Source organism: Malus sylvestris, chromosome 7 (genome assembly GCF_916048215.2).
Source record: "Malus sylvestris chromosome 7, drMalSylv7.2, whole genome shotgun sequence".
Taxonomy (NCBI): Eukaryota; Viridiplantae; Streptophyta; class Magnoliopsida; order Rosales; family Rosaceae; genus Malus; species Malus sylvestris.
This window is the reverse complement of record NC_062266.1, coordinates 22,804,814-22,817,261: the sequence shown is the minus strand read 5'-3', so window position 1 is coordinate 22,817,261 and position 12,448 is coordinate 22,804,814. Positions and strand designations below refer to the sequence as shown.

Below are 12,448 nucleotides of genomic sequence, written 5' to 3'. Positions count from 1 at the left end.
AGAGGAAGTCGAATATCCTACATTTAAAATACATAACAAAGTATCAAAATTCTACCAAAATAACTAATAAATTATAACTATGATTAGGATAAAATATAAAGTATAATATCGATTCATCAGAGATGACTCAGAACAATACTTCTTTTGCCAACCCTGCAAGATCATCAAGGGGTGGTTCGATCGTAGTGCTTTGATGGTAGTTCATCAGATTGCAAGGTTTAGTCCTCATGCATGTTATCTTCCTTGTTGGTTAGAGTTGTGTAGCCTCTTGCTAGCTCCTTCATCTATTTTGTATGTGATTTTTCTTGGATGAGATTTGCTCTAAGGGCCACATTTGACTTACACGTCCTATGTAATATTTAGATTCATTTTCATCTTTTTTTTTTTTAACAAATGATAGAATAATTTATATTAAACTACAATGATGGGGTTTCAAACACAAAACTTTACATGCAAAGATGAATATTTTTAACTAACTGAGTTACAAGTCACTTACTTTATATTTATCTTGTTGAAAGAGATGTTAATGTTTAACCTTTTTCTCTTACCAATACATGATTAATTTCTACTTTCGGTAGTTGAGATTTGAGATTGAGATATATTAACTTGTTCTTTTATGTGCATTGAATATAATTGTTCAACACAGAACATATCAATCCCATTGATATACTGGGATTTTTAATTTCCTTGTCCCCTTCTAATTGCAACTGGATAAAAAATCAGTAAATCAATCTAATCGAGCAATACTACTACTTTAAACAAAATTAGCAAAACATTAGGAATAATTTTCTAAAGACCTTAATATTCAATTATTTTTTAAATAATTCATTCTACAAGTTGGTATAGGAAATTCAGTAATAAACAGAAAAAATTAAAAAAAAAGAAAAGAAAAGAAAACAATCCCAGCGACAGCTAATTCCACGTACGAGAGTACGGGTGGAGCTCTTCGCCCACTGAAACAACGCCACGTGGACAACACAGACTAAGCCATCGGGACTTTGACCGGGTATTTATCAATTGAGTCCATCCACGGATTACCCAACCCGTCCCCGACAGAAATCGGCCGGAGGGCCCGCCAAACCGCGCTGTTACACTTAAAACCCGACCCGAAAGCAATCTGCCAAACCCGGTCACCCCTCCCGACCCGGCCCTTGGCCTCCACGTACGACAGCTCGTACCACAGCGAACTGCTCGACGTGTTGCCGAACCGGTGCAAGGTCATCCGAGACGGCTCCATGTGCCACTCAGTGAGTTGAAGATTCTTCTCCAGCTCGTCCAGGACGCCGCGTCCACCCGCGTGTATGCAGAAGTGCTCGAACGCGAGCTTGAAGTCCGGAATGTACGGTTTGACCTTCGCCTTGAAAACCTTCTTCCTAATCAGCGTTATGAAAAACAACACCTGTTCGGTAAACGGCAGGACGAGTGGGCCCAGCGTCGTTATGTTCGTTTTCAACGCGTCGCCCGCCACGGCCATGAGCTCACGCGCAAGCGAAACGCCGACGGTCCCTTTATCGTCTTCTCGCTGGTAAACACACTTGTAGTTCCTGTCGTCAGCGCCCTTGTGGGTCCGGACAGTGTGTACGAGCTCGTACTTGGACCGGGCGAGGTCGCGGTTCCTGTTCGATAGAAGAACCGCGGCGCCGCCCATTCGGAAAATACAGTTGCAGAGGAGCATTGATTTGTCGTTTCCGAAGTACCAGTTCAAGGTTATGTTTTCGGTGCTGACGACGACGGCGTAGGAGTTGGGATTTGCTTTGAGGAGGTCCTTGGCGAGGTCGATGGAGATCAGACCGGCGCTGCAGCCCATGCCGCCCAGGTTGTACGATTTAATGTCGGTTTTGAGCTTATAGTGGTTGACGATCATGGACGACAGCGACGGCGTCGGGTTGAACAGGCTGCAGTTCACGATGAGGATGTCGATTTGGTTCGGTTTGATTCCCGTTTTTTTGAAGAGTGAGTCGAGCGCGCCGAACATGACCGACTCGGCCTCGGACCGGGCTTGCTCCATGGACAGCTGTGGCGGGTTGGAGGTGATTCCGCGCGGCAAGTACGTCTCATCGCCTAGACCGGACCGGTTCGAAATGCGGGTCTGGAAGTTAACCGTGTCCGGAGCAAATGCGCCGTTTTCTTCAGTCATTTTTAGAAACGACTCAACGGACATTTTGCGTTCGTCTTCCGGTTTGTAGCATGAGAAGTCGACCAGGTAAACTGGTCTAGACCGCTTGGCCCAGTAGAGACCGAAGAAGAAGAGGAGGACCCCTGAACCGGCGAGCCTGGTGGCGGCGTCGATGCGTTCGATCCGGACAGCCTGGTTGGTCCAGAGCTCTGTGATCCGTTCCAGCTCCAGACCAGTGAGCTGGATTAATACCGAGACGAAGAGCGGTAAAATGAGGAGGAACAAAATAATGGTGGCTGCGTTAACGGTGTAGCCATAGCCGAGCTTGACGTACTTGAGCTTGACAGACTGTAAGAAGTCCGGCAGGCGCTCCCGGATTTTGATGACGGCGGAGGACGAGTCCTTGAACGCCATCTCCGCCGTCAATCTCTCCTTGTCCATGTTTATGCTACTACTATTATTACTATTACTGCTAGTATCAACAGAAACAGCATCCATTCATGATAAACTGGATTGAATTTTGGTTTCTCTATCTGGGTGTTTGTAAATTAAATAAACAATGAAATGATGAGTACATATAATTTATAAAATACCCAGATGAAACAAATTGAGAGAATACTTGAATTAAATCGAGCAGGACAAGCAAAGTCGAAGACGTCCAGAGAGAGACGTGAACTTGTGAGGAAGAAGAAATGGGGAAGTTTATATAAGAAGATATCGATGTTGGTGTTGTTCCACATGGGGAAGGGGGAGGGCATAGAAATAAGGTGCAGGTGCAAGAAAGCTGGAATGATGGTGTTGAATTAATGGTGAGTCGTTGCTACAAGGGAGATTGGATAGGCAGATGGCTCAACCACCTTAGGGTTTATAGACTAAATTAATATGGACAATACTATAGGAAGACTAATTTGTGGACAAAATTTGTAAACTAAATGTCACAAAAATGAGAGATTTTTCAGTGTGACCGGTATACAGGATGATACATCACGTGTCACTATACAAATAATATGATATGTGTATTGAAAAGTTAATAATTTAAAAAATAAAATTTCTCACCGCTTATATAAAAACACGTAGTCTACCATCCGTGTTTCGTTCACAATGAAAATTTTCTTCACAAAGAGGAACGAGCATGTTTATCAACGCTTAAATCATAATCCAACCATCAGCTTCCATGTCATTTATTTTACAAAATAGTGTCTACAAATTTAATCTCCATGTCATTATCCAATTAATATTTGGGTTATATTTGTATCCAACTTCTCGTTTTGGAAATGTGTTCTATACAAACATTATATATGAGCGTGTGTGCGTTCATAGTGGCAAATGACCAGATGGCCCATGTGAGATAATTGAGAGAGAGAGGGTGAGGTTTTTTTCGAGCAAGCTCGGCCTTAGAGGGAGTAGGATTATCTTCCCTCTTTTTTTTCCCTTTCCTTCCCTTCCTTTTCCTTTTATTTGAACGATCACGATTAAATCACGTCAACATCTTATATTAATTTTTTATAAAATGTGAGAGGAGATGTTGGAAGGGGGTGGAAAGTGAAGGAGAGAGAATCCTAGTCCCAATTAGAGTTGTCCTCTCGTTGCATTTAGTGATTAAAGATTTATGATCATTGATTTTTAAATTTGATATTAAAAGTGAATAATAAGTAGATGGGTTTTTAATTTTTACTCTAAATAATCGATATCAAATTCAAGGATAAATGAGAATAATTCGAGTGATGAGAAGAACAGTCGTGAATCTTAAAACTAGCTTTTATGATTGAAATTGTACATGACTGAATACTTAAAATGTACCCTATGATCATGGGTTTTTTTTTTTTTTTTTTTTGTGTGATTATGATCCGATTGGAAGTAGAACTGAAATGCATTAGATTGAAAATGATAACATTTGATATATGAGGTCATACGTTTGAGTTTAGGTCTACAAGAAAGAAAATAAAGAGATTCCGAGGGATTAGTGTTTTTTTCATCTGAAACCCTAGTCAGATTTTAGCACCAAATATAGGGTTGGATTAACTAGTTCTACTAAAAACGAGGTCTAAGTTCTACCTAAATGACGTAATTAAATTGGACAACAATTCAACATAGTATACGAAGCGGGTGAGATCCTGCAGGACTCTTTCCCTTTCTTGTTGAACAGATGCACATTCTCGGCATTTCCACATAAGGGGCGTAACAACTTCCCCCCAAAAGGCCCAAAGCAGCAGTACAGATGGTTCCCGACTTTTACAACTTTTTTTTTAATAATAATAATTTCAGCTTAGATCACAAAATAAAATACTTTGACGAAAATAAAAAAAAAATAAATCATGAATAGTAATGTAACTTTATATAAACCAACTTTAATGTTTCTTCTTTGTTCATTCACCAACATATCATCATAGCATATATTTAATTTTAAAAAATAAAAAATAAAAAAATAAACATCTCTTTATTCTCACGATTTCTCTCTCTCTTTCACATTTATCTTCAACTTCTCTCTCTTCCGTAAATATTTTTTAAGAAAAAAGAATAACAAAAAAAAACTATTTCACAGTTCACACACAAAGTTTGTGAGCTTAGGCAAGTATTTTTTTTATATAATGGGAGTGTGGCGAAGGAAGCAAATAGAGGGAAGGGGTATTTTGGGCATTTTGCATGCGAAGAGGAGGGTGGTGGTGGTGCATGGTGGTTGTAGGTGTAGTTGACTGACCAAAGCCATCAAAGAAACAATAAATTGAGTTACGAGTCAAACCAATTCATGTAGCCGCTAAACTGTCCAAGAAGAAGAAGAAGAAGCAACTGACCAAACAAACAAACCGTCCAAACTTCGCCACGTGTGTTGTTTCTTTTAGGCTCATATAGATATGCTTTTAAAATGATTGAAAACACTTTTAGAGAAAATATTTTTATGTTTCAAAAGCATTTAAAGTGCTTTCAACAAGAAACATCAGTTATGTGCTTCTTCTAGAAAGCACTTTAAATGTTTTTTCAGGATTTACTTGCATATTTACTAATGATTGGTTCTAAAAATATTTTCACCAAAAACACTTTCAGTCATTTCAAAAGCATATCCAAACGAGTTCTTAATCAATTCTTTCATCACTTGGCTAAATAATATTTAGAGTTAATTTACAATTTGATGTTTTTAATACAACGATGTATTTACATTAAGAGTTGGATAGTCAATTTGTATCGAATTTACTGTCTATTTGATTTAATTTTAAGATTTCTTACTCATGTGCCACTTACAAGTGTCATTGATGTTTTTAACATTGGAAGCACAATTTAGGGGTTTTATTTACATCCGTGAAATTGATAGAACACTTGAATTTAAAATTAAACTTTAGAGGTCATTTAGTATTATGGTCTAATAGTATTATTCTTCACTTATAAGTGAGATATCTTAGGTTCGATTCTCGTCAAAGGCGAATTTGAACCACATTATTGCTAGCCCATTGTGAGACTAAACTCATCACCTCCTCCTTAGTGTAGATAATATCGTTTGTTAAAAATTAAAATAAATAAAAAAGCAAAAAAAAAAAAACTTTATAGATGCTAATATACAACAACGGATTCAGAATTTCTCCTATGTTACCAAATTTTAGCCCATTCGACGAAATGCCACACTGAAAATTTAAGTATTGTTTAAGTCCCAAAAAACATGTACGTTTCACACGTTATTTCTTTATTAACCTCTTAAGAGTTTTTCTTGAATTTACTAACAAATGCTTGTTAGATGTTTAAAAATGCAATAATCGTGATAAAGTTGGCACTTATTAGGGGGGGATAAAGTTGGTGAGAATTCACAGCCCTCAAGCTTGAGATCTGCAAGGTTGTCTTGTTTGGTAACATTGACGGAAATTATTGTAAGCAAAGAAGCGGGAGACAGGACCAATGCTTGGAGCTGCTAACTAGAAACTTAAAGCCAATTAATGACCAAGTGGCACGTTGGAAAACGGCCTGTCAGTTGCCAACTGTGACCTTTCCAAATTAATTGCAACATAAATATATCTTGGGTGGCAGTGGGCCATGAGTTGTGTTGTAGCCTTGTAAGGCTTCTTCCATTTGGTTAACAGCAAACCCGGCAAGGGCAAGGTCAAGGTCAAGGTAGTTTTTTTTTTTTTTTTTTTGGAACAATCGATATTATCTACACTAAGAGAAGGGGGTGGGTTTAGCCTCACAATAGGCCAGCAATAAATTGGGGCAAATTTGCCTTTGGCGAGATTTGAACCTAAAACCTCTCACTTATCAGTGAAGAAGAATACAACTAGACTGTAGTACTAATGGCAATGTCAAGATAGTTTAATTGCCTTTACTATTTACTCTTAGTAGTAATTGTTTTTGTGCAGTTCCATCCGTTGGCAAGGACAATTACTATGTAACAAGTACCCGAGCCTCAAGCAAAGCAATGTCTTCCCTCATCGATCAATTTGTTTTCTCAATTACAAAAGGATTTGGGAAGTGGAAAACAAATATAGGGGATTGTAGTAAAATTAAATATTGGATTGTTGTTTGGTAATGAAGACGATAGTTGGGTTTTTTCTTTTTTCTTTTTTAATTTTACCGTTAGGATAAATCCTGGTCGTTGATTTCCATACACTTGGAAATCAGACCACTGATTGTATCACATGGCACAATGGTCAAAGGTCCAGATCATCAGACCTTTGAAAATCCAACGACTGAGGCGCTCAAAAGAAGAAGTCATGAGGCTCTGTGGTGTTGCACGGCCCGGCATTTGTTGGCTGGGCAGTCCGACGGGCTTGGTGAAGCCCATTGATTGCCTTGTTCATTTTGGGCCACTATAGCCACATTTGGTGGGTTTTGGGCAATTTCCTTGCATCCAAGGATGGATGGACTTGTTCTAAAAAAAGAGACTGAACTAACTTAGTGGCCGACCAAATTTTATTTTATATTTGTTGTGATTAGTCGATTTTAAAAGTCTGAAATTAAAGACTTATACAACTTTACTTCATTTGACTTTCTATAGAATTCAATATACTGTATTTTAGGGGGATGTATTCAATTAGGAATTTGAGAGATTTTAATGAATTTATAAATCTATGAATTTTTATAGAGTTTAACTGATTAGTAGAGATTTCATGTAAAATTTTGATTCAATTCCCTTGAAATCTCATGGGGAGAGGTGAGATTTGTGGATGCTTAAAATCCACTACAAAATCTCTCAAATTCCCTCTAATTCCTCAACTTTTCTAAATTTTTTTAAATTCAAATTCTAATTGAATACACTTGGAATGTTATAAACTTCTTTAAAAATCTAATTGAATATACCCGGATTTCTAAGGATAAATTATCTTAAAATCCTGATTGAATACACATTGAATTTCAGAGAATCACTTAAAATCCTGATTGAATACCCTTGGAATCATTAAAATAATTAAAATCCCTCAAAATCCCAATTGAATACATCCCCCTTAATGTTTAGGTGAGTGATTTTTTAAGTTCTAAGAGATTGAGATCACGTTAATAAAAAATAAATTACAAAATAACGATAAGAAGATTGGAAAATTCCTCATAGTAATATAACAAAGGCATGTATGACACATATCAAGTAGAGATCTTTAAACCCCTCTCATGCGACTTTGTAATGCATGTATGGATATTTTCTAATCCCTCCTATCGACATTTGCGATTCATTTTTACTAACTTGATCACAATCCCTTAGGGCTTAGAAGTCCTTCTAAACATATGAAAAATGCTAGAAAGATTACATTGTACCGCCACTTAGAACTTATAATGGTTCCAATCCATAACAAGGTGGTGTTGAATGGAAGGTTCTTATCAACGAGAACACTTTCAAACGGAACGTTATAGTGGTGATGAACCCATTTCATGTAAGTCCTTATCAACGTCCACAAAAGATGAATGGTGGCGTAAGTCAGAGTTGCCAAATCAGAAAAATTGTCAGAAATTTATATAAAATCACATTAAACAATAAAAAAATAATCAAAACATAAGTCACTAGATGGGATTATCATGAACAAAGTATCACATGACTGTCTAAAAATTGGAAATTACAATCAACAATGTTCATTGTTCAATCTTCCATTACAGCAGGGAATGAAGAATTTCTCACTTTCACTCTAATGATCTATGATCGTTTCTTCAAAATCGTCGACGGATTCAATTCATAGAACTATACCAAAGAGAACCCAGACCACCTCAGTTCCGAGGGAGGGATTCATGTCTCGTTACCGCAGACTACTTCAGGCTACACTGACCGATACATGCTCCCAATTTCCCTTGCATCCACGTACAACTAAGCAAACAGATCAGAAGAATAGAGAGATGGACCCAAAAGAAGAGTTTTTATTATGCCCTGCACAAAAAATTTAAACATCTGTCAACAAGCGTACTCTTGTAACAATGTACTCACAAGTACACTTGAGCGAGCGTGCAGAGAGAGACGATGAGAAAGAGAGATGATTACCTCGATTCTTCAGTAGTTTCTTCAGATTTCCACACTATATCTTGTAAACCCGATGAGAAAGTTTTGTAGAACTGTAGTAACAGACATTTAGAGGGCAATATCAGTCAACAGTAAGTTGGCCCTTGGAAAAGAGTACGGAAAATGTTCAAACTAAAATGTTCAAAAATAAAATGTTCGCTTGCCTTGTGAAACTCTAGTGTGTCACCACCAGTTTTCCGGAGCTCTACCATGTGCACGGAGGGTGCCACCTCGAACACCTTAAACAAGAAGTTAAGAAGAGAGTTAATTACAACATGTATTACAATCTGGTAGTACTTAATCGAAAGTAACATCTTCTTTAGATTTTGTAAAGTCGTGACTTGTTTTTCAAATATCTGTATCGAACACTAAACATATATATGCATGCCAAAGGCAATACCTCGGTAGCTACGGAGAGGTGGCCCTTCCTTCCATGTTTGTCTCCTTGCAACTTCATCTGAAATTGCTTGGAATTAACAGAAGATATATTTGGAATTTATAAACGTAACAAGACGATCGTTTCAATACGATGAATTGCATGTTAAGTCAAGTCATATAAGGTGTAGCATGAGAATTGAGAATGAGTAGAGTAAAACTCATTACCTTGTAGTCTCTCTTGTGAACATTAAAGCCCAATGGCTTTGCAGCTTCCTCAATTTTGTTCATGATTTCATGTGCAGGGCGTTGAGAAGTAAATCGGGTTTCTCGTTTCACAAGACCCTATAGTATCGAAGTCCAAGCAATAAGAAGGCAGCAAACTCTTGCAGAATAACTTTGACGACTATAAGGAATTAGAAGGCCACTATGGGTTCTGAAACTAAGCATGCTCTTGATTCAACAAAACCTAGAAGTCCCAAACACTATTATGGCGAATCCTTGATTTCGGAGCTTCCTAAACCTACTAGGCTCCTAGTTTCTGCCTGACTAACAATTGGAACAAAACATGTAATTTGCAACTCCAAATAAAATCATACTAAAGAGCGCCACACCGAAGCATTCATACCATTTGCTTCTCAAATAAGTTTTCCAGATTGAAACTCTTTGACCTAGAAATAAGCTCAAAAGCATTCATTGATACAGGTTTCTCTTTCCTTTCTGTTACTAAATTTTCCTGCAACAAGCCAATATAAAAAGGCTATTTTAGAATGTGTACAAAGTTACAAACTCAAGAAAGTATTCGATCAAGCATACAAAAATTTACAGATTCTTCTGACTAAAGATACCTAGAAAAATTCATGGTTGAGAGAAATAAATTAACTTCCGACTAATATTCATACCTTTGAGTCGCCGAAAACAGCATCTACATCACCTAAATTCACATCCTCTTCCTCTTTAAACTGTGCTGGCTTGTAGTCTTTCTTAAACCATTCATTTTCTAAGATCTCAGGAATTGTTATCCGCTGCCATAGAAAAAAAGGCGAGAACAAGAAAAGAACACCTAGTCAGGCTATATAACAAAAGATCGTCTGCATTCAGATATTAATGCCCTGTAATGCCTGTATAATAAGTTTACATGTGCACGCTCATATACCAATGGTCTCAAATAATAATTTTCATGAGCATACTTATTGAATTTTGGCACACGAAAAAGGGCTTTGGAGCTCACCGTTACAGGGTTTGGATCAAGTATGCGCTGTATCAATTTTCTTTGCCCCGGATGAAAACCATGCTGGACATGAAAATTCAGCTTTGCAGATCTGAAATTAACAATAGCCATACATTAATAAGTTATCCAGAGATTCCCATCATTTAAACAGAGAAAGCAAAACTTGGTTACATACTTTTTTGTACAGCGCTATAAGACTTTGTTCATCAAAGGGCAGGTAACCAGCCATGAGTACAAAGAGAATGACCCCGCAAGACCAAATATCAGCTGATGTGCCGTCATAACCTTTATTGTTTAGCACCTGATTCAAAATACCAAATGTGAGAAACAAAAGAACATAATCAAACAGTGAGGCAATAACCTGTTTTCATAAAGTCGGAAGTGAAAACCTCGGGAGCAACATAATTTGGAGTCCCACAGGCAGTATGAAGCAGCCCATCTTCCTACAAATGTGTACATTGTCTGCTTTAGTATGTCATATAACATAAGTTATAACATATCGGCAACAAGATTGAATTGAACATTCCGACTTCCCACCAACAACAAGGTCCAAAGACACTCCTCATAGCAAGAGATTCACTTCTGGTAACAGTACATCACTTAAACTATAATCCACTTCAATACAAGATTTTAGATCTACTAAAATCTTCTTGCAACAATGTTACTCACCCGCACTTGCTGTTCAAACGTACTGAAGTCCAAAATCTGAAATTTTAAGCACTCCATATGAATCTAGGAGAAGATTTTCGGGCTGCAAAAATATGAGTCTGATGCTGTTAGTCATGAATAGTCTAAGAAGCCCAAACATTCATTCCAGAGCATATCCAGTATGACCAATGAAATCAGGACAAAGTTATAAAGTCTGTTAAACCTTCAAATCGCGATGGTAGACGCCTCTACTATGGCAGTAATCCACAGCATTAATGAGCTGCTGGAAATATCTCCTGGCTTCATCCTCTTTCAATCTCCCATTTTTGGCCTAAGGAAACATGAAGCTGATAAAAGATTGTTTTCTAAAGTAAACATAAGACTTGCGTCCACTGTAACAAGACAGTATTTCAGTGAAAACAGGATAATGCAAGTTGAAACAACTATTGCTTACTATTTTGTCGAAGAGCTCACCCCCATCAACAAACTCAAGAACAATGTAGATCTTAGTTTTGCTTGCCATGACCTACTCATAAACACAAAAAGTTCACGATTCAAAAATGTGCGAAGAAATCTGTATATGCATACGGCATTGGGGAAATACAACAATGTCTTAAAAGGCGTAGGCGAAGCCAAGACGTTTCAACTTCTCTTCTATAACGATCACAAAGAAAACACCTCTAATTCATTTCTTGAATAAAATAAAATAAAATGGAAGGGATTGCATTACCTCGAACATTTGCGTAACATTTGGGTGCTTGATCAGCATCATTGTAGATATCTCTCTTTTTATCTGCCAATATACAACCACCAAAGAAAAATTAGTTATAATTTCATTCCTGCTCAACATTATTTATAACCACCTAAAACATTATTCGTTTCTTCCCAAATTCAAAAGAAAAAACATATTATTGAATCAAATTCATCCTCTTTTTATCACCTGAACTACTAAAAAACATGCAACCTTGGCTTAGATTCCATAATCCCCAAAATATCAACATTTCTAAAAAACCAATATAATGAATTTTATATATATATATATATATATATATATATATATATATATATATATATTCGCATATATGTATGTATATATACATACGTGTTCGACCATCTTGTGTTTGAGGACTTGCTCGCGGTCGACGATTTTGATGGCGACGCACTGTCCGGTCTCCATGTTCTTGGCGAACTTCACCTTCGCAAACGTTCCCTCCCCGAGCGTCTTCCCCAGCTCGTACTTCCCCACCCGGGTCCTCATCCTCGGCCCCTTCGCGCTCATCTTGCCGCCCTTCCTTACTGCACGACCAAGATCCCGCGGTCCGAAATTTCCAACTACTGGGGTCCCGCGAAGGATCTAAAGATTATAACTCAGTGTTTGTTGCAGCTTCTGGGTCGGGTTTGACAGGAAGGAGAAGGGGAGAGAGAGAGTAGCAGATGATAGGAAGAAGAGGAAGAAGAGGGAGGGATTAAGGTGGTGGTGTTTATCGTGTCGAGAGCGTGTTGGGCCCGCATGGGGGGATGACGAATATCACACGACTCTACCAATCAGGCACATGCTCCGTCTGATATTGATTCACAAGTTCCATGGCTGTCCATGCATGTCCTGCATCATCCTTAATCACCT

At 37.9% G+C, this 12,448-nt stretch overlaps 2 protein-coding genes across 2 annotated transcripts; both read right to left on the bottom strand.

Annotated features, from left to right (window-relative positions):
• Positions 1 to 782: 782 nt before the first annotated feature.
• Positions 783 to 2,922, bottom strand: LOC126629795 (3-ketoacyl-CoA synthase 1-like). The gene has a single exon (XM_050299939.1). It carries the CDS (start codon positions 2,612 to 2,614, stop codon positions 983 to 985), a length of 1,632 nt encoding a protein of 543 aa, XP_050155896.1. The 5' UTR covers positions 2,615 to 2,922; the 3' UTR covers positions 783 to 982.
• A 5,143-nt stretch (positions 2,923 to 8,065) lies between these two features.
• Positions 8,066 to 12,339, bottom strand: LOC126629796 (CBL-interacting serine/threonine-protein kinase 9). Its single transcript, XM_050299940.1, is given in 17 exon segments — positions 8,066 to 8,441; positions 8,553 to 8,623; positions 8,735 to 8,809; positions 8,971 to 9,027; positions 9,174 to 9,290; positions 9,574 to 9,681; positions 9,848 to 9,970; positions 10,177 to 10,215; positions 10,217 to 10,267; positions 10,352 to 10,477; positions 10,566 to 10,619; positions 10,846 to 10,869; positions 10,871 to 10,927; positions 11,048 to 11,155; positions 11,279 to 11,350; positions 11,555 to 11,617; positions 11,927 to 12,339. Coding segments are annotated over 17 exon segments (1,329 nt in total). The 5' UTR covers positions 12,104 to 12,339; the 3' UTR covers positions 8,066 to 8,434.
• Positions 12,340 to 12,448: the final 109 nt, after the last annotated feature.